At 39.3% G+C, this 22,589-nt stretch overlaps 1 protein-coding gene across 1 annotated transcript; it reads right to left on the bottom strand.

Annotated features, from left to right (window-relative positions):
* Positions 1–3,081: 3,081 nt before the first annotated feature.
* snx33 (sorting nexin 33) lies at positions 3,082–20,751 on the bottom strand. The gene is made up of 2 exons (XM_053319271.1): positions 19,323–20,751; positions 3,082–3,577 (listed from the first exon to the last, which is right to left on the bottom strand). The coding sequence occupies exons 1-2, from the start codon at positions 20,749–20,751 to the stop codon at positions 3,324–3,326; spliced, it is 1,683 nt and encodes a 560-aa protein (XP_053175246.1). The 3' UTR covers positions 3,082–3,323.
* Positions 20,752–22,589: the final 1,838 nt, after the last annotated feature.

The raw sequence follows: 22,589 nt of genomic DNA, 5'->3' as shown, positions 1-22,589 counted from the left end.
AGTCTTATCTTATTTTTGCCTATTGGCACATTGGAAAAAAAAAGTAGTAGGAGTAGTTTCACAGCTGTGCTACTGGCATGCTAAAGTTAGCACAGGGCTAGCTAAAAGCTAACTTTAGCATGCAAATGTGATCACAATGACTTAACTTGCATGCTTATGTTTAGCAGGTGTAATGTTTACCATGGGTTTCCATCTTTGTTGAGCCTGTTGGCATGCTAACATTTGCTAACGAGGAAGATAATGGGAATGTCATTACATTTGCAGGTATTTATTGTTTTTGACCTAATGACGGTGTTAGATAAAAAGTTAAAGGTACACAACAGTTACTAGTTTATCCTTCAACTTTAAATTAACTGTAATTTGCTTTCTTTATTCGGGCTACTGATGTGCACATATTTCTTTTTCATTTATTTTGGTGGTGTCACTGAGCCAATGTGTTTACATGTACACTGGAATTTGTAAATTAGCTCCCAGCTACCCTTTATTTGGATATATTAAGCACAAACTGTTTGTATGTGTCATCACATCCTGCTCATAAATATCCTCACAAGATGAACATAGTGGATACACTGGATACACGCTTCAGTGTCCCAGTTTTACGTCAGTGTTTGTGTTTTTCAAATCATGAGATAGAGACTTTTGTGGGTTATTGTAAATAAAATATGATGCTGGCATTTTCCAACTATAAGGCCAAATAAGTGATCCAGATAGTGTGTGTGAAAACAAACTCATACTGCTGCTGTATTGTATGTTACTTGATTTCTGAGTGATATTTCAGACACACAAATCCACAAAGATGACAAAGTCAGACAGCGATCACCATCATTTTTATTAAATTTTTTATGTCCCCTTCCCTTAAATCAAGTGACAAATTACTCACTGACAACCACCATCTGTTATTTCAAAGACTGAAACTAAATTATAAAGTTCCTGCAACTCTCCAGGTCACACATCCATGTTAAAAACAGTCACCTGTGTGAAATGCCTTACATTTAACTCACCATGCAGCTTTGAAACATGAGAGAAAGTGTCATTATGAAACCTGTTTGGCGCAGCAAGCACTTTGAATGGATTTTTACTCTTCCTTTTGCACCTTGCATTTTGCCCAGAATCTGTCTTTGCCTTTGGTGTCCTTTATAGTTTCTTTGTGGAATGTTTTTTTAAAGTCTTTCCAAATGCTGTCTGCACATTTTCCTCAGAGTAGAACAGATTCAATTACAAAACCAGAGAGCAAATTCAATTCACTACAACCAAACTGAGTAGAAAAAAAAAGGAAGCCCAGTAGAAAATATCTGACTTCTTTGGTCTTGGAGAAATGGCAAGTGCAAAATGCTGACAGAAAAAAAAAAAGCCTAAGTATGAAAAGCAAAAGGTTTGTTCAAAAACAAACAAAAACAACACCACATTTGAGACAGCAAAGAGTTAAAAGGCTGCAGATGTGGAGTGAACAGTACCAGTAACTGAGACAACACTCATCTGAGTCACACACAAACACACACACAGTCCATTTGTTTACTGAGAAACGTGGACTCTGAATCAGCACTCCTTTGTTATGAGAGAACCATAATAAGGCTCTGACTTGAAACAGGCTGAAATTCAAAAAAACACCAAACAGCGATTTCACAACATTAATTTTCATTTCATTTTTTTTCCCCATCCACACCCAGGTAAACCAACTGAGAGATCAAACCCTCTTCCATCCCAGTGAAGAATCAGTGTCTCACAGCTAGGAACTGCTTGAAGAAAAAAAAAGCATGTTGAGCTCACAAAAAACATTCCCTACACTTCTTGAGGTAATGCTTATAATTGCAACGCAGGCTCCACATAAACCTCTAAGGTCGTCACGACAGCTAAAGATAGTCTCGTCAAAACCCCAGAGTTGCCATGAAATTGTCCTCTAGTTTAACAGGATGAGTAATGTTACTGGAACAACTCATTTTGTAATAAAGGCTGAGAAAAGTGACTTAAATCCACAATTCAGTCTTATTCAATGTGGAGAAATTAGTACACAAGGATGTAAATGTAAAAGGAGTATGGATTATTGAGTTATTACAGCTATGGTATAGAGACAGTCTGACTGATATAAAGTAGTTTTCTTTGTGCATGACTATGTGGTTTAAAAATACTAGACAAATAACATGAAAAACTTTGCTTTTTGACCCAGCCTACATAAAAAGACAAAAAACTATGATATTAGGAAGTCAAGTAAGTGATCTAATATAAACACTGAAATGCCAAGTTGCTATTGTGCCTCACACCAACAGTTAATACCCTATTTTTTCCTAATAGCTGGCTCAATGAACCTGCTGCTACATATAAAAGATGCAATTTTTTTGTTTTCCACCGTGGAAAAGGGAATTGATCAGCACAGTAGTTGACTCATTTCACTCGCTCACCCACACATTAACACAACCACATACACTCTTTGAACCACGAGTATATAAAAACGTGTGCAAACTTGTCTCTTAACACAATTCATTCCAACAATTCGCTCTGTAAAACAAGCCACAATACATCTCATCAGAATGCCTCGGATGCTTTAAGGCACAATGAAACTGAACGACATTCAGTATCAGTGAGTCCTCCACATGGTGCAAAGTTTAGTCAGTGTTTCACCTGAGCAGATCAAGCCTTCAACATGAAGAGGTGATGGTGACAGTTCTCTCTACTATGCTGTGTATGGTACACTTTTTTGGACACAACCTTTTCACGTTTCACGAGTAAAAACGTTTCACTTTGATTAAAAAAAAAAAAATCTAAAAAGGCTTGGAATGTTTCTTTGATGTTAAATAAACCAGAATATTCTGATTTTTTATATTTTTTTCCATTTTGAAAGTAAAATTGAAGTTGAATGAGTCCCTGGAGGAGCCAAAGTGCATGTTGTTGGAGAGAAGGGGACATTTTCATAACCCGTTTCATGGCTTTAATGTGTAACACTATAGAACAATCAACTATAGAAATCGCTATGAATTTGAAACCTATACTCTCATTTTAATGTTACAAAACGCCTTAAATTATGTAAAATAAACAATATGCTGTGACACTGCCTATGATGTGATGTATATTTTAGAAATAAAAAAGGTACAGTAGGTCTTTAAAATAACAAGAAACGCATCTTTGAATCCATCAAAGTGAAAGAATGACTGGCTTTGAATTGTCCTTCCAGTAACTGCTGCTTCATTTATCTGCAAGTCTTTTCAAACTGAACCAAACAGGACCAATACAAAAAGCCTTGAGTAAAGAGTCAAGCCACTGGCCGTCCTTCCTTTGTCTTGTGTGTGTACGTTTTTTGGCATCTTGCACCAGGCAGCGGTTTGATGTCTTTACAGACAGTCGTACATGCGCAGGGTGCGCTCCAGTTGCTGGACAACACGCTGGTAAAAGGCTATCTGCTCCTTGAGGTAGGCCTGCATCATGTCTTTGAAGTCCACCTCTCGCTGCTGATGGAAGTAGCTCATCTCTGCCTGGAGGGCGAACCCGACCGTCCTGCAGCGTTTCCTAATGCCGTCGGCCTCGTCCTGGTCCATCTTCCCTTCGTCAGTCATCCGCTGGCTCTCCTTCACCTTAGCGAAGGCACCTAGGTTAAGAAAAAAGATGTTTTAATTATTCTGTTTAAGGTTTATGGTAAATTGTGTTAGTGCACGATTTATTGCAACAGAACTCTGGTTGGAAGCTACACTGACAGTTTAAGGGTCAGTTTACTCAAATGACCCAAAACCTCTTTGGTGCAGTATGCAGTCATGTGGATAGTTTTGGCTTTTTCAGTTTTTCTGTCTCTGAGGTTTCTGCCTCCACCCAAATACAACAGAAATGTATCACGTACCACTTGGAATGTGGCCATACATAGTTTCACTTTTATTTCTTTGTATGTGTCTTAAGATTTCTGCTTCAACTCCAGTAGATAAAACAGGAAAAAAAATTTATTTGTGCTCAGTCCATTGAAAAAGCTAACAGCAACAGCTTCCTACAACAGTGTCCACAGAACTCACTGGAACTGCTTTCTACCAAAAAAGTCTATTCAACCCAATTTTTACATTAGCCTAAATTCAACCATAAAACTCTGCACTGCTACATACCACTAGAGCTAGGTGAGAAATGTTTCTTTTTTTCAATAATTTGGGCAAACTGAGCCTCTAATTTTACTAAATCCACTCAACATGTACTATTTTAAACTAATGTAAACTTGTAAAGTACCTCCCAATCTGATGTTAATGACAACAAGTTGATGTACAGAGTAATTGGAAAGCTGTAATATGTGCTTGTGAAAAAAAGGATAATAAAAAACCCCACAAAACTAAAGTTAAATGTAGTCAGATGTTCACTGCTGTCTATATTCCTGTATGTTGTGCTATATGAAAAAAATGCCAGTATCTTCACAGTGGCGTTGGCAGTAAAAGAAAACATCGTAACTTTTCCCCAGAAGTTAACTACTGTAAAGCTGTACGCTTTAGCAGTGAACACACCACACAATCACTTTTTGTTCCATTGCATACTGAACGTCTAGTTTCAGTGTGATGAGAAGTTGTAACCACATTTACCCAGACGAACATGACGTCACTTTCCAAGGGGCAGAAAAGTACTGAAGCAGCCCAGTGGCACAGAGCCACACTGCATTTCCCATCAGATTAGCAAGTCTGTCTCAATCACATCCGACCTAAACCCAAAACCAGTCTGCACACACAGATTTTAGTCGGACATTGTGTAGATAATTTAGCTCTCCGGACTAGTCCAGATGAGCTAGGTGCTCAACCTTCAATGTGGCTGCGGCAGTGTACAGGTCTTATCCGTTAACTGTATCTGTGAGTTCATGCCGTCCTGGATTTCATATGGAATTCCTGGCAGAAGTCTGGGAAAGCATGAACAGCACTTTCAGTCTGTTCCAGTGAAGAGGCGTGTGGACCGAAGTCTGTGTCTCTGACCTACATTCATGTATTCTGTTTTCCACATGAGAGGAGAATGTGCATCACCAGAAAGCATGTCTGTGGGACATAAAGGAAAGAGGCTTGTGGTTGTATGTGAAAGAGAGAGGGAGAATGTATGTGTGTGTGTGTGTGTGTGTGTGTGTGTGTGTGTATATAGAGATGGGGGGGGGGGGTATGGATTCAACATTTTTTGGATGAGCTGATGCAAAATCTCATCACAAAGAAATCTGGAATCTGAAATCTGCTAACTTATTGCAAAACTACACTATTAAAGTTGCCTAATATAAGTGTAAAAAAGTAAAAATGTGACCCGAAAGCTGTTTAACTTTCCTTCTATCTTAAAAACACAACTCAGCAAAAAGCTTGATGTGCTCTTTCTTGCAGCTACAATTCCTCTCTAATTTGACACAAAACTATTCCATTAAAAGCTGCAAAATCCAAGCAACAAAAAGAACTGTGTCAGAATAAAAAGCAAAGAGGTGTAGTTTTACCATTTATTCAACAAACCACTATAGGTTTTTATGCCTCATTTTTTCCTCTGGCTAACAAATGCTCTATGATACATGGCCAGTGGTCTGGAAAGTTACCAGATTTGTTTATCTTGCCCAACCAGACCGGCTACCGCATGTTTCATGGCTGGAGCCGAAGAAATAATTTAACTATTTCACATGTGACAGCTTGATGGGTCTGTGCTGTGGTAGATATTCTGTGGGGGATTAAGAAGGAGTGGGCGGTGAAAGTGGGAAGAGAGGAGGGGAAAGGAAGGGGGGGTGGGGGGGGGGGGGGGGGGTAAAGGACAACAGTGTGCAGGAGAGCTGAGAACAGAAAGTGAATGCTCTACAGTCCAGTATGTGTGAGTATGAGACAGACAGAAAGTGAATGCTCTACAGTCCAGTATGTGTGAGTATGAGACAGGCAGAAAAAGAATGAGGACGGCTGAGATTAACTATGACCACAATCCTCTGGGCGACTGAACTCAGGCATCTTCTAAATTCCCTATTGCCATAGCCCCCGCCCCCGAGTGGGGAGGTGGGGTCCTGAGGTCACTGAAGGACTAAATCAGGAAGTGTTTGACATTTGAAGTGCCTCTTTAAAGATAGTAGGACTTGTTTACTGTATAGGTTGCTTGCATTTATATATCAGTGTTAATGACCTTTTTCTTATACCTTATATGGTTGAGTTCAATGTAAACATTACCAAGATCCAAATATTACCACACAGCATTTCTGATGACAAATATGTATATTTTATCTCATTTTTATCTGGGATCATGCTTCCGGTCACAGCTCATTAAATTAACCTTCCTGTTTAATGATGCCTCAACTTCCTGTTTAAGTGGAAGCATCATTTAACTAGAGTGGAGCCTCTTCTGTTGAAACTAGTTTATGTAAATCTGCTGACCAAAATAGCATAACATTGGCTCATACTCATCAGTCTGGCTATACACTATAATGGATGTCTTTAGGAAACCCATGTAGAATCACTCATTAATCAGGGTTGGAAATAAGCTGAAACATCTGTCAAAATGTCTTTATATTGCATTAATAACACTCATGTTTTATGAGGGCTTTTTTACATAACAAGACCTCTCAACTTGTACTTGTTACCATATTTATATTTTAAAAACAAAGACACTGAGAAACTTATTTGGGATGACCTGAGATGATCCATCATTACAAATTAAGATTTGCTGATATCTTTTTTTTTGCTTTTTGTTTTTTTTTTAATGAATGTGAGACATTGCTTATTGCTTCACAATCCTCTCAATGTTTGCAAGTGCGTGGGAGTGAAACAGCACTGGACTAATATGTCAAAGTGCAGTCGCTAGTATGAAATGACTTCACTGCTTCAGTGAAAACCACAAAACACACAACACCCTCCATTTTTCCTTTAAGACCTGGCAAAATGTCTCTCTCATAAGTAAAAAGGAAAAATATTTGGCAGGTGATGACATTACAAGTTAAAATCTGAGATAATGTGAAGTGTGTTGGTGAACTGTCTGACTGAAAGAGCCATTACTCATGTATAGTAGAATACAGTTTAGAAGTTAAATCAGTGTAAAATACTGTAAAATAAATAAATCTCTGAATTTTCTTCAAAGACTTAAAACACAAAGAACTACACAAAGTAAGATTAGTGGATCATACATTGAGGACAAATGAGGCTTGTCACTACAAAACAGTGAACATTAGTCGAGAGCTCTGATGTGTGTGTGTGTGTCTGCGTGTGTGCGCGGGGGGGCTGACGTCTGTATCAAGCACCACATTGAACTGAATAGATATTTGTTCTCTGTTGATTTTAAGTAACAAAGAAAAAAGCACCTCAGAATACTGCAACATAGTAATGCTACGAAAGATGTGCACTCTCTTAGGGGAGTCCCTGTCATGTCACACCACAATGTTTAACAGCAAAATAAACTGTGCCTGCTTGAAGTGTGGGAACATAGGGACTATTAAGACCGCTTGATACAGTGGCACCACCAAGCGTCACTTACCACAGCCTGAAGCCAAAGCAGAAGTATCTTAAAGTGCAATGCCACCCACGGCTACTAGATGCTGACTCTAACTGACTCCCATTCAAAAAGTGCCAACCAATCATCTTTTTTAACAAGTCATTATGATCTCAATCTCTAAATACAGGCCCTCTAATAAGTGTGCTGGTGGTCATTTTGGAAATTATTACTCCTACTCTTCCACTGGGTCCGTTAGTGGCGCGGAACAGCTGTGCCACGGTTTAGCTCCGTCCTCTGCACGGCGTCAACTCACACCGGGAGCTTTACGGCAGCGGGGCGAAGCTCTGGGAGAGAAATCTGCCTTTTAAAATGAAGTTGCACTGTTAATACAGTAATTACGGCAACCCAATCAAATCCGAACGGGTGCCTTTAGTCTACCGTAACTGTAGTAGCAGTACAACTAAAAGGCCCGATTTTGTTAACTTGCTCAAATTTAGTTGATTTGGTAATTTTCTTAGATTTTTGTGCTTATATCATATGTCAGTAGGCTACGTAGCTAGATGGTGTCTTTATCTGTCTGTTTTATTCTTGTTTGTTGCTGAAATACGATCGGGAGGCTGCATGGGTTGTTTTATTTTGAAAGACGGAAGTTTTATTATGCCAATGCTGTGTCTGACTTCCTGTCTGGTGCAATCTCCTCTGTTGAGCTTGTCGCGAGTTAGAAACGGCTCCATCAAAAAAAGAAATGCTGCGGATTGATAGCGCTGCGGTTGATTATAGTTGATTATAGCACCTATGAGCTCTGGTGACCGCGGCGCAGCTGTAACGCAACCACTGACGGACCCAGTGGAAATTGGGCTTTAAGACAACCACTTGCTGTTGATTGACAGCTGTGATTGACAATAGGCTCACCTGCTGCTCTCCCTGGCTCCATATTTGCACTGAGTGGAACTACTGTCGCTATATTTTCGGTAAGTTAATTGTTTAGTTTGTTATTTAATAATAATTGAAGCACCTGTTTGCACAATTTAGCTAAAGTAGTTAACATTAGATCAATAAGTGAGCACCCCAGTAAGCTAGTATTAGCTTCAGGCTGACGTAGAGGGACATTTTTCCAGAGCATGAAAGGCAACATCCTGCACTCATTATCTGAAAGTTTCTGGCTCCAAATAGAAAATATGGCACTGACTATAAGCAGCAAATCAGGCCTTCAAACTGGCTCCAGTGAAAAGCAATGGGTCATGTCACACCTCACTATGCACCATTCTGCTTTGAGCCTGTTTAACCCAGGAGCCAGGTGCATAAACACCATTATGTGTTTGCAGACACTTCATTCAAGTGAATAAGCACGCTCTTTGAACACAGTATCCAGCTCCTATAATACATCCACAGCGACTACCAGCTGGGCTAGTTGATGAACCACTGTAACTAGTGAGCTAACAGCTCCAACACAAACAAGTCAGGGACATGCTAGCGCTAGTCAATCAGCTCTCCAAGCTTCTTTCTTTCTTTTTTTCTACTTTGCCATTTTGCAACCCCTTCTGGAATTCTGTTCCTGGGATTCATTATCCCAGAGTTAGCTGTTAGCTCGGTCTAATGGGACAATAAGTTCACACATTTTATCAAAAAGATATTTGGACCATTGACTCATGACTTTGCAAGCTATTCCTAATGTGTGAAGCAGTTCATACTTGGACAAAGAAGGAGTTAAATATAAGTGGATGTTGTGAAAAGCTAATTAGCTACGATAGCATAATTTTGATTTTTGAACTCTGCTTCTCTGTTCTGTCAAAGGTGAGCTATCAAATGTTGGTTTGACAGGTTAAGCTTGATGGAGCACAGGAAAGGAAAGGAAAAGGAAAAACAACTGTGCTGAAAGCAGAGGAAAGGGAAGCTAGATTAGAGAAGAGGAGATGAGAAAATAGAGTTGAGAAGAGAAGAGAAGACTAGAGAAGAACAGAGGAACTGAGACATGGCTTCAAGAATGCATGACAGGGTCAAAAGGACTCTTTGAGTGTTTAAAGTGGGTCTTAAAAGCCTTGAGGATACACAAACATGAAAAAACCCCACTGCTGAGTAAGCTAACAGTAATAGTGTTTACAGGAGCCAATCAGATACACAGATAAAAAACAGAACTGGAGTTTTTGTCCTGAGATGGAATGTGCTCACAACTGATTTTAGTCATCTCAAATATCCTTTATCCATTTATATTCTAGCCAAAATTTGACTCGGACTGTCTATGGGATACTAAATATTTCCAATTCTTTGTTTTTTTCATTACTTCAGAAATGAAGAATGTTCAAAACAGAACCACCCCTCCCTCTCTAGCCTGCACGGAGAATTAGTTACCAAAAATGCTTAATCTGTGACTTCCTCTGTACTCTCTACCTTCCTTTGTGCACATCCAACATTTTGCCATGACTTCAATCAACTGCTATACACAGAAATAAGAATAACTGCCTGCTCAAATCAAAGCTCTTAATTAAAGCAATGCAAAGAGATGTTCGACAGATGTTATTTATTTCACGTGTAGAGAGAATCCGATCTAAAACTGATTTATATTTCATGTTTCCGCAGATGGAGTAATAAATCCACGCCTGTGTTAGACATGCTGATGTCATGGTATGTTTGTTTAAGGATATGCTAAGCACTGATCTTGAAGGATAGTGTAATTCATTACCACTGCTAATAGCCACATTTTCATTTCAATGAATTCCTCTGCGGAGGGATTTACTTCATCCATCCATGGTTAAGGTTTCCATAATCTGCATGAAAACAAACACTCACTTTGAAATCAAAAGTGGAACTTGACATGTAGAAAAAATATTTGGGATTTCCAGCTGCCATCTGGAACAAAGTGAACTGGCTTTTTTACAAGTTTTAACATAGGCGTTTCAAAGTCAGCCAACTATCTCACAACTTTAACTTTTTTTTTTTTTAAACAGTTATCATCACAAATACCATAAAATAAATTATCTTTGTCAACAGTCACTGTGATATCATAATTCCTTTATGTAGTCAGATTTAGTTTCTTTAAGCTTTTTGAGACATACACCATCTCTTGAAATCTCAAGGCTCTGTTTGTGATTGTGATGGTAAATCAATTTACAACATTGGTTATGCAACAGATGTTTCTGTGAAAAAAAGACGAGGTTTGGATGATCAAAATTGTACTTTTCCATTGTCTCAACCTTTAAAGATTGTGTGGCAATGGTCACACATCAACATCATGATGCCAGGAAAGGGACCAGAGAGTGTTGGGTGTCTCCATACCAACTCCAAGCATCATGTTAGTGTTACCAAGGCTGCAGCTACAGTTGGCAGCCAGAGCATTTCTGGCCGTTAAATCTTCATTTTTGCATTGGGAGTGAAAAGATGAAGTAACTAATGAGACAAATACTATCTTTTAATTTAACACATGCGTATGTAGCAAGACTGAAACTGAATATGTGTAAGTTTTAGCTGCACTGGAGGTAGAAGTCATATTTGCTCAATGGAAAGAGCCAAGAAAACAATTTATCTGTGAGCTAACTGGTGAACCTGATGCCAAAGAATGAATTGATCCAAACATAAACAAATGCAGATGGGAATGACCTCTATTTTCCATTTATTCATGGTACTGCGATCACTTCAACTATCAATCCATCCAACCACTTTCTAAAAAAGTGTATCCTGTTCAGGGTTGTGAGGGGCTCGAATCACAGCTTGACTTAGAGGTATGTAAACACTGGACAGGTTGCCAATCTATGACAGGGTTATAATAACAAATATAACATTGTACTTTCCCAGTTTTCCAATGAAAGGGGCACTCCAGCCATTTAGCGTTGCACTCCCACAAAGTTGGGAACACTGCAAGAGGCATATTTTTAGAAAATGGTCAACACTGTGGCAGCAGAAGCCAAGAAACTTTTATAGATCATGAAAAAATACTGGATCTTACAAGAGGACATTCCCTGCCTGTAAATGATCGATTTTTAAACTCTGCACCCACAGTTTGTACTGCCAGCTTTCTGAAAAAACGTAGGGTCTCACGGGCAGAGGTTACTCTGATGGCATGAGTTATCTCCACTAAAGTTATCAGACTTAAGAAATAAAGTAAAGTCTGCAACAAACTGTATCACAACACTGAAATGTTATCAATATATAAAGCTGAATGGAGTGTTAGCTTGTTAGCAGACTGTTGCCCAATTTACACCTCCAGCAGACATAGAGCTACTGTACATTACAGTTTGAAGTCAGCCCCATATTTACTCTCTGTTTACATCGGTTGTGGTCTCTGGTGAGAGTGAACCAAAAACTGTGAAGTTGCGGATTGTAAAACCAAAACAATGACCTAAAAGAAACTAAAACTTCTGCAACTAAGAATCTAGAATACAACTTAGAAAATCTAGTTTGAGTAAAGAGTTTGAAGGCTTATCAGATGTGAAAACACTTCACCTCAACTTCATAGACAGCATTTTATGTGTCTTAGGTTCTCCTAGTGACAAACGTCTTATCCTGTCTTGTTGATTGAGAGGTAACGAGTAAAATCAGCCATTAAAACACTTGATTGGCTAATACAGTGTATACTGACTATGATGATAACCCCTTATTTGTCAGAGCTGGTGCTCATATGTCTAGTTTGAACTTGTGAAGCCAACTAGGCAAAGTAGCTTTCCTTTGAGACGCTGAAGGATATGGCTTGTGATTTTCTGTTGTCCTTATTGCCAACAAAGCTCATGTGCAGAGCCAAAGCAGTTATACCTTTTTCTTCTGTACAATAGACTTCTGTTGTTGTCCAAAGACACCAGTGACAAGTTCCTTCCCCACAAAGACTATAGTCATGGTAGTATGTTAAGAAATGGCTCCAAAGACTAAAAACAACAATCACATTTTCAGTCTCAGGAGAGTACTTCCATGTACAGCAGACGTCACTGCGCATGCACAGGAACGCTATTCTGTTTACACAGCTTGTTGGGCAACATATCACAACCTCTTGACTTTGTACAACATTGTAGAATTGTAAATAACTTTGGTATAAAGTCAAGAGGTTGTGATAGCACGACTAATGGTGCAGCAATGTGGCTCCATGACGTGTTTTTAATCTTTTTTGGACAACGTTGGAGGTGTATGGCACAGAGAAATAAGATAGATCAAGCTTTGGATACACAACTTGTAGGAAGGTCAGTTTATTGTTGTGTGTGCTCTGCTGCTAGACTCATTGACAGAATCAGCCATAACCATTAAACTCTACTTTAACAGAAGGCACAGTTGATGGGGGTGTTGTTTTACATTAGACTGAAATGGTTAATCTGATTACCATTTAAAGATAGTTATGTGAATGGATGAGAATATTTTTTAAAAAATCATGGTGCTAGTCCTCATTATATTGGCTGCCTCCTCTCTTACCTTGCACCTTTTTTTTTTTTAATAGCATCAAATCTGTGGGTCTTTGAGAAGAGGAGGGAAGCGGTGGCATTGGTGGTTAAGACTGAGTTCCTGGAGACATCTGTAATCTCCTTTAGTGTGAAACACCAGTGCAGTGGGCCAACATAGACAGGAATGCACAAGCATGTGGATAGACAGTGAGTGTGAAGACGAAGACCTAGCCTTTCAAGATTTATGAGTCCGCAAACAGGAGAGAGAGAAAACATTTGCTCTCCATGGTCACCACAGTCAGTAAAGGGGACTGTAGCCAACAAAATAACATACAATCAACATTCAAAAAGGTGCCGTAACTGGGCCACTGCATGCCTCTGAAACCCAAGCCTGGTTTCATGGATTGAGGTTGGTCTACCTGCTGACAATGCAGTATTTTCCTCTGTGTTGCAAGCAGTGTATGGAATGTTAATTCGTAACATGTTTGTGAGACCATATTAAACATGTCATGTGGTCTAGTCAGCATTTTGAAAAGCTTAACAATACTGAGAACTATATGGACAAAACATATAGATACATTCATGTGTTCATGCAGGCAAAAGTCCTGAAGTTGTAATGGGAGATCATGGTGGCATTTGGTGCACACATTTCCTCAGACTGGCAGCAGAATATCTTTTCCTTAAAACTGATAGAGTCTGCATGTGGATTGGTAATGTGTTGCCATATGGAGGAAAACTAACCTCTTGTCCAGATTAGAAGTCTGACTGGCAAGCTGGAGACGTACCAGGGAAGCTAGGTCATCCTTAAATTGAATAATGCTCTGTGAATCACTGTAGGTTTTATCCCAGTAACAGCGCACTGGAGGAAAAGACACACAACACTCTTTCTTATGAGGCTTTTTTCCTATCTTTACTTGAGAGTGTGTTCTTTCAATTTGAGAGCATGATTTATTGATTTCGATGTCAGATTTTGTCATTCTTTCCATCAAAACCCTGCAATAGTACTCAAATAGCTCCTGCTTGCTCTTAGATTTATTCTGTATGCTTGGACTCCAATGTATTGTTTCTTGCACAGATTTCCAGCACTCTAGTTTCAACTATTCTTCTCGCACTCAGGCTGCTTCTGTGTTCTCATGAAACATCTGCTATCAGATTTCTGCTCTGTTCTCAGATGTTTTGTGAGACAACCCTGTCAAAATCCCCAAACCAACAGAATGCCAGGTGTAGTGTTGAACAATTAAATGATCAATGCCTCTTTCTAGACATGTTTGCTTTACTTGCAGACTAACATTAGCATCATCACAGTTAACCACAGACGGTAAATACACCGTGCTAATCAAGCTAGCAGTTAGCAGTAGGGTCATTTCCACCTTCTCGTACAAATATGGGGACTTCTGGCTCTGAAAATCAAAGATAACAATGGTCAAATAAAAGATGGCTTGTGGTTTCAAAACGACAGTTAACAAACCAATGGGTGACATCACAGTGACGTCTGTCCTTTTTAAAAATATATATTTAATTGTCTGTGTTTACTTTAATTACAAAATCTGAACATGGAATCAATACATCATGCTCTTAAAATGAGAGACCACGCTGAATAAAGATAGAAAACAAGCCCAACAATTTCTGTGTTTTATAGCAGTAGAATTGAGATCTGCTGCAGTTTGATTTTAAAAATGCACTAAAGATTACCACAACACATCTGTCTTTTACTTTGGTTTTATGTAATTTATAACCTTGTGCTCCGGCATTCTTAAGTGAAAGTTAAAAGTTAAGTGTGGCCTTTTCTAACAATCCCACAAAAATAAATTCATATTTTTTGGTTTGCCCCCAAGAATTTAAGTCTTTGTTGCCTTAGTTTCCTCAACATGTCATTCTGGGAATACAGGTGACGCAGATGCTTCAATACCTCAGGTTTCCTCTTGCACAACATGAGATCAGATACCTAGATACCTACAAAAGGACTAGGTTGGTTTCTCTCTATTGTGCTATCTTTTGTATCAAATCAAAGCTTCAGCTGAGATTAATGCCGGAGTTGTTGCCAGGTACAAGATCTACAGAACATGATATCTGCGTTCCTCACACAAATGCCCTTTGACAGTCGATGTAATATAACGTCGAGAGAACATATTTATTTTGTGAGACTAGACTGATACAAAACCAACAACACTGCTCAGTTTATGATTATGTACAGTAACTCAAAATAAATTCTAATCATTCAAAAGGAGACAACACAAATACATTTCGGAAGACCAGGATTACCAACAATTTAGTAATTGTAACAGGCAGTGCGGTTACAGTAGAGTAGCTCATTTCTGTACTCACACAAAAGCCTCAGAGGCCCTTTATTCTGTAACAATGCAATACAATTAACCCTTCAGATCAAGATTTTCAATTGTATTTCAAATGAGATAAGGGTCTAACTATGGGAGTAGTTTTGGCAGAGGTTCAAAGCAGTGCACTCTTAGGAGTTCAAGCCCATGGACTGGACTAGATTTAACTATTGAAACCAGGGCAGCTGCACAGACAGACTTTGACAGTTCTGATATGGGTGTCTTGGGGGGAAACAGCAGGGAAATAGATCAAAAGAATCAGACAGACATGACGAGTATAACGAAACAGGGGCAGAGCATTCGCGATAGACTGATTTGCTGATTGAGTAACAGCAGAGTCAAAAAGGAAAGAGACTCAAAAATCAGTTAAGTAAAAGCCTAAACTGGACAGGAAAAAGAGGAGATAGAGATGAAAGCTGCAAACACTTCTGACATTTTTCTGACATTACCCAAAACCTTCTCCTCCCTTGATCCCTTTTATCAAGGCCACATGCACTCGTTGCCTAACACCACATCTCAAAGACATTCCTGCAGTTCACAGGCTCGCCAGGATCACAGTTAAAAGCCAGCTCCTATAGACCTCAGTGAAGAAGAGAGTCAGGCAGGAAAGAAGCAATGAGGAGGAGGAGAGCACCGGAAAAGGTTGACCTCAGTTCTGTGTGTTCTACGTGTTGCCACAGCTGTATCTGGTTCAGCAGAACACAAGTCACATCAAGAAAAGTTATCTGGACCGACAGGGAAGTCTCAGCAGAGGGAAAAGGTTGCTGCCTGCACAAAAACACTGCTGCTCAACCTCCTCATGTACAGTATTTGTTGTCTCTTTGCTAGGTTCGGTACAGATTCCCAAAATAGACTGTTTTCATAAAGGGCTAATTTTATTACATGTCATCTCGAGAACTTAAAATAGCCTGAACATGGCAAAATAATAATTTAATCAAGATAAAATAAGATAAAATAATAAGTTAACAGGACCACAGCAACTTTCAGTACTACAGTTTTCAGTACTCAGTGGTACAGACATATTATAGTTAGAACTTAACATGACCAAATCAATGAATGAATGCCAACTTTCAGGCAAATGTTGGTGTCCACTATATACCCCATTTTCGCAAATAAATGGAAAGGCAAGAATAGAGTATAGCTAAGCTGCAAAAGCAAAATTATGTGGAGCAATGTATGACACGTAAAAGTATGCTGACAACATTTTCCACAAAATAGCCATAGTATTTAAATCTATAGTCAGTTGTTCATTCTCCTATAGATCCTCCGATGTTTTAGATGTTCCAAACAGTCAATCTAAAGTATGCACTTTAAGCATTATCTTAGCTCAAAAGTTTGGCCTTTTACACAGGACATACCTGATCAATGTATGCTCAGCATCAATTCCACAGAGAAAATTATTCCAAAAATCTAATACTGCATTATTTATATTTTTCACAAGCAGATATTTTTGGCTTCATGCACCCAGGTTCTGAGATATCCACTTCTGTCAACCATGTTTTGAGAGTCTCATTTCAGAGGTGGATCTCCAAACTTCTGTATACGTAACTAAACCTATCTGCATGTCCTGTAACCTCTAGGGCTGAGTAATAAAATCTGCTGCATTTTTTTGTAATTGGGTGGTTTGACCCATTAATATCATTCAGATGTTGTATTTATTCCAGGGTGGAGTGAATTTTATCGCAAATAATCTTTGTTATAATGAGTGCCAGCTGTTTTAAAGAGATAATATCATTTGCCAGCAACATAATTTCTTCACTGGTAGCTGCCCTTTCCTTCCTCCTGAACTAACTCCAATCAACACATATGGTTATTTGTTTGTGGGTTGACACAGAATACCAATGTGCCAGTGCTCTGACTGTCTTGGACAAAAACTTTACATGGTAAACAGGAGATGACACATGGGATGCAGATCTTACCAGAACTAATATTTTACCATGTGGTTTATGAAAATCAGCCGTAAAACACAACTGCGAGAGCATATTCAAATCAGGTATGTCACAGTGACAGGACAATGGCATGCTTTATGATTTGAAGCCAACAAAGTTACTGATTAAACATCATGATACCACATAAGAGTAAAGTATGTCATTGATTCCAGTGGCAGAACAAGTACAACATTTTCCAGTAAATGCCCAGAGCATCACCTGCTTCTGTGGGTATTTACACTCAAGTCATTTACAGCTGTGAGCACTGATTATTACAAACAGGATGAACCACTTCTTGGAAATGTATGCACATCTCCTGACTCATGATGTGTATGTGTGAAAGGTGCTTAGATTTCAGATAGAAAAGTGGTGGTGATTGCTGAGCCTACATAGGAATGCAAATTTCCTTGATCAATAGACGGCCACCTTAACAATCAACGGCTGAATAATTATGTATGAAATATGAAATACTGTGGACATTTTTCCATAATATTATTTTTATCCACTGATGTGGCCTGTGTTCAACACATTTATTATTATTATCATCATCATCATCATCATCTATTATAATTATTATTATATTGTTGTTGTGTATTATGTTAATTATAAAATTAATAACACAAACTAACAATTTAAGTAAAAATTGTTGAGCTCCAACTCCCATCTAACACGACACACCGGTTTGTTATACAGAACCATCTGAGAAGTTGTCCATGGAAACTACTCGGAAAAGGGCAAGCACTTTCAGTCTGTCCGTCTGTCTGTCTGTCTGTCACCATCTATCACTGTCATACCTTGTGAGAGAGAGCAGGATTCATGAGGCTGATGGTGGTTAACACACGAGTACATAACTTGAAGCCTGACAAGATGTTTTTTTTGTGTGATCTTGCGAATCCAGCTATCACTATTTAACAATTTTTGAATATCATTTTGTTGTTGTAGACTGGTGTACAACAGTAAAGTATCAGACACAGCAAACAATGCTGCACAATCTAAAGGCTTCATTGGAGGACATAAATCAGATCACACTAGATGTGTTACACATATCTAACAATTAAAAGAAGTGTGACCAGTCATTTATGGCAGCAACAACAGCACTTTATCTGATGTAAATAATAGTTGAATTGGGCAGTGGTTTTAATATGATATGTACTCTATATTGATCAAACAACCACAGAAATAAGTGTTACCTACAGAAACCTTACTCATGAGAAAAAGACATTTGTCATTGAGCTGGAAAGTTAACTGCTAATGTAAATAAATATAAAAACACAAGGATCTGAAGGAGTACTTCTTTGTCTGTTTTTGTGAAACTGCAATCAGCTCTGGTTCACTCAAATCTGAGCAGGAATTTGACTATTAACAGGTTCAAATGGTAATGGTTATACAAATGGGGAAAACACTTAAGAAATTAAGAATGATTATGAAGGCAACCTGATAACCTGCCACTTATTCTGACTGTCTGTTCCATACACCACTCCCTGCCAATGTTACTCAAGTTTCATTGTCACATCATGGCTGTTGGTTGTAATATTACAGTAGAACAAAGCTCTAGAGGAATTTAAGGTCAACAATATTAAATACACCAGTAATATGTGAGTTTTTTGTGTGTGTCTGAGTAGAAGTGGGTAGATGTGGGTAGATGGGGGTCACGGAGGTGGAGCTAATAACCTCAGATGCTACAGGCAAACACGCTGACCTAATATTCATCCAAGACTGACACATACATAAAGCCAACATGATGTTTCATTCTGGGATTCAAAAGGTGTGTGACTATAGGGAGGGGAGGGGAGCTGAGACGCTGGAAGCAAAGCTCGACCTAATATGTCATCCATAACAAAATAATGAGCACAGAACACAAATGAAGCGTGTTCACAGTTTCTATTAGCAGACATGTTGTATTTAGTATGGTATGACTGATTGGCTTAGGCTTTTGCTACACTTTCCCATAGAGTTGCTCTTGTCACAGCTGTAGGATGCTACAGCACCCTGTTCAACATCCTGATAAAGAATTTCAGACATTTGTGGTTGTTTCAGTATTTAGGTTTAATTAAAACTTGGGAAAACTAGAGGAGTATTCTTCTTTTACCATAATATCTTCTATCTTCTGCCTGAAAGTTAAATATGGAGAAACCAACTTTACATGAATATGAATGGAGCTGTGGGATTGAAAAATAATGGAAGATTGCATCTGAACATCTGTGTTGACTATGAATGTTATCATAATTATAATGTTTTACTATTTTACATGTTATTCCACTTTACTGGAGTTTGCATGCATAAAGACATAAGAGAAAATGCTGAAACACTGAAACTACTGAGTTCATTACCTTTTTGTAGATGAATAATGTCTGGGAAGTTGGCGAGCAGGCCTTGGTAGAGAGACAGCTTGTCCAGCATATGGAAGAGGTCATACTTAGGTTGCTCTGCAAACATCTCTCCAATGTTCTCATAGGTGCGGCCAGTATGGGAGATGGCGTTGTTGAGGGTATCTGAGCAATGGGGAGGGTCCAGCATGAATGCCTGGCTAATAGACTGGAAGGCATTTCCCAGCCGCTGGAACTCCTTCCTGAATCCACCGAGGTGTTTACGCACCAGCTCCGAGGCAACATGTGTCAGCTGCATGACGCTGTCGTCCATTTTCTTAGCAAAGGCCTTGAAGGTGTCCACCCTCTCCTCTACATCCTGAAGGTCCTGGTGCTCGTTAGGGATCTGTAGGGTCAGCATGAAATGGGCACCCACCATCTCATCCTTCTCAGCTCGTCTCTTGCCCAACTTCCATTGTTTGTCATCAGCACACATCAAAAAGTGCTCAAAACCTTCATACTGGGAAAGGACAGGGTGACTGGTCATGTGGTTCATCCACAGTATCAGTCGTCTCTTCCGCTTCTCAATAAAGTCTTCCTCAAATCGCCCCGTGGCCTGCTTCTCAGGCAGGTGAGGCACGGAGATCACAGTGAACTTGTGCAGTAGACGGTTGTACAGCCAGTCAAAGTGTTTGTAGCGCCTATAGACAGGGCGCCCTGTGTGGCTCGGTGTGACCCGGTACGAAATGTAGGTCTTGATGCCTTTGAACTTTGTCTGTTTTGTGGGGTCTTCAATGGAGCAGGAGAAAGGCTGTGGGCTCTCCTTCCATCGGGGCCCCAGGGGACCCATGTCAATGGTGTATGACTCAGCTATCTTTGCCATCATGGGTACATCACCCAGCACAAAGGCTTCTACCCCTGATCGGACAAAGCTGGAAAAGCGGTTCAAGTTCCTGCCCACCATACTGCCTTTCCTGGAGCTGGAGATGCTGTCTTGTCTGTCCATGTGCGGTTTGGCCCGGTAGTGTATATTAGGGTTGTTGGACAGTGGGCTCTGATGGGCATGTCCATTTGCACCGGGGCTCCTACTATGGTCATCATCCACCACTGTGGACCTGTCGTCCCAGTCATCCCAGTCATCGTCGTCGTCGTCATAGTAACTCTGTTGCATGTGAAGAGTGGTGTTTGGAGTTGAAGGGAAATAGGAGGAGTCATTTCCTAAAGAGCCTGCTGGACTGATGGAGCAGTCAGTCACGTTAGAGTTTGAACGAGTGCGAATAATTTCCACATAGGATGCAGGGAAGAGACCCCTCTCCCCTCGACTGTTCTCCCCCTGAAACCAGCCGTCCACTGAGTTCTCGTCAAAGATAACCAGTTCCTCATTCTCTTGAATGCTGATCTCCTCTTTGTTTTCACTTTGAAAAGTATAAATGGCTTTGGCTTTCGCTGACATCTTGATACTTCAGTGGGTCCTCAACCAGAAACTTCTACATGCACATAGTGCTTAGACTGTACTGGTGCTACTGTCTTGATGCATGCTGTTTTGGAAACATTTGACACTAACTCACTGTAATATTTAAACTCTTCTCAAATTACATGGCAGCTGTTGGATCAGGTGTGCAAAAGCACAAGATAGCTGATTAAAATTTAATTAACTGATACTCAATTTACAGAGGACCAGTCAACAGTTACATAAGACTACTATTTACATCCGCCAAAACAATCTAAATGTCCAAAAATACACCTACTGGGACCACAGGCATCCTCAGCCCATTGAGGGCATCGCTCTATTGTCTTAATAACTATTTCAATTTAAAGTTTTAACTGTATCTTTAGGATAAAAATGTTCTATAACACATGAACTCCTTCCTAACTGAATAAGACTGTATCTCCGATCACATCACAAACACAACAGGTTTAAAAACAAACTGGTTTCACCAAAGAGCTCCTGCAAAAGCACCGACGGTGGTTTTAATCCCCAAAACCTGGACAGCAACCTCGCGTTGTTCGCTTAACAGACACTTGTTTCTCACCCTAGAAATGATCCTTGGTGAAAATATCTCCAAGACAAAGTGGCCTGGCGTGAAGAAAGGCAGAGGGATGAGTAATGGTATCCCTGTGCATTTTGAGCCTGCTCCGCATTCCCTCAGACAGAAACTTGCTGCGTTTTCCTTGTAAACAGGTTCCTGGGCATCTTCAGTCGACCCTTCACATGAAACAAAGAGCGGAATCAGCAACCAAACAATCTCCGTCTACTGAGTATCAACACGCATCACGGGCCGGTGTTGTTTCTAGAGGTTTATTCCTATGCGCGCTGCAACAAAGTAACTCTTTCCATGACGTTAGGCTTGGACAATTGAAGGCAAGTTCGCCTTTTTTCATCAGCTCCTTTATATTCTTTCAATGGGGAGAAACTGGCTCAACACCGCCCCCAACAGGAGGAACAGAGTATGACCTACAACATCCCGAGGATACTTGATGAAATCAGGCTTTAAGTTATGATAATGAGGAATAAAGTACGTAGGAATGATAATAAAGTTAATAATAAAGGCCATAACTATTATTTCGTATCATCATTATTATTTTGTATGGTAGGCTATTAGTTCTAGTAGTGGTATGTATCGTTGGCTTTGGCTTCCTATACATTTGCACAATCTTTTTTTTTCTTTATGAAAAACCCACCATTATATTCTTATATTTACTTATTTCACATTCTGAAATTCAAATATCTCTCAACCACAAGATGTTCATAAAGATGTTCATGTTTAAGATAAAATGTAGCTTTTATAGCACCATTTCATACAAAAGTATACAACATAGATTCAGAGGAAAGTTCAATTATGCAGTACAGTACAAATTTTGAGGTACTTGCTATGCTATGTTATACTTCTACTTCACTGCATGTACTCCACTACATTTATATGATAGCGATGGCTACTTTTTAGACTAAGACTTTACATACAAAACATGTGATCAGTTTTTAAAATCAGATACTGTTATTGATTATATTATCAAATAGTGCAAGAAGTTACTCAAATATATATAGTTTATATGTTAATGTTTTCATAACAATAATCCAATAACATGTAATGTGACACTTACAGCGGTTATTCTGCATAATGAGTAATTTAGTTTTGTTTTGATACTTCAAATGCATTTTGTTGCTGGTACTTATTTTTATAGTGTATTGTTACTTTTACTTAAATAAATCATCTTTATTATAAAGTATTTCCTGTACATTCATTGGCCTCTTTATTAGGTACACCTGTGCAATCCAATCCAATACAACAG

Source organism: Scomber japonicus, chromosome 5 (assembly GCF_027409825.1).
Source record: "Scomber japonicus isolate fScoJap1 chromosome 5, fScoJap1.pri, whole genome shotgun sequence".
In the NCBI taxonomy this organism is placed as follows: domain Eukaryota; kingdom Metazoa; phylum Chordata; class Actinopteri; order Scombriformes; family Scombridae; genus Scomber; species Scomber japonicus.
Note: the sequence above shows the minus strand (reverse complement) of the source record. Positions and strands in the feature narration are given on the sequence as shown.

Bases quoted from the DNA above. Each gene is read 5' to 3' on its own strand.
- snx33 (XM_053319271.1), bottom strand. From the start codon at position 20,751: ATGTCAGCGAAAGCCAAAGCCATTTATACTTTTCAAAGTGAAAACAAA. The intron at 3,578-19,322 runs GTAATGAACTCA...TTCTTAACCTAG, and splicing joins CATTATTCATCTACAAAAAG to GTGCCTTCGCTAAGGTGAAG.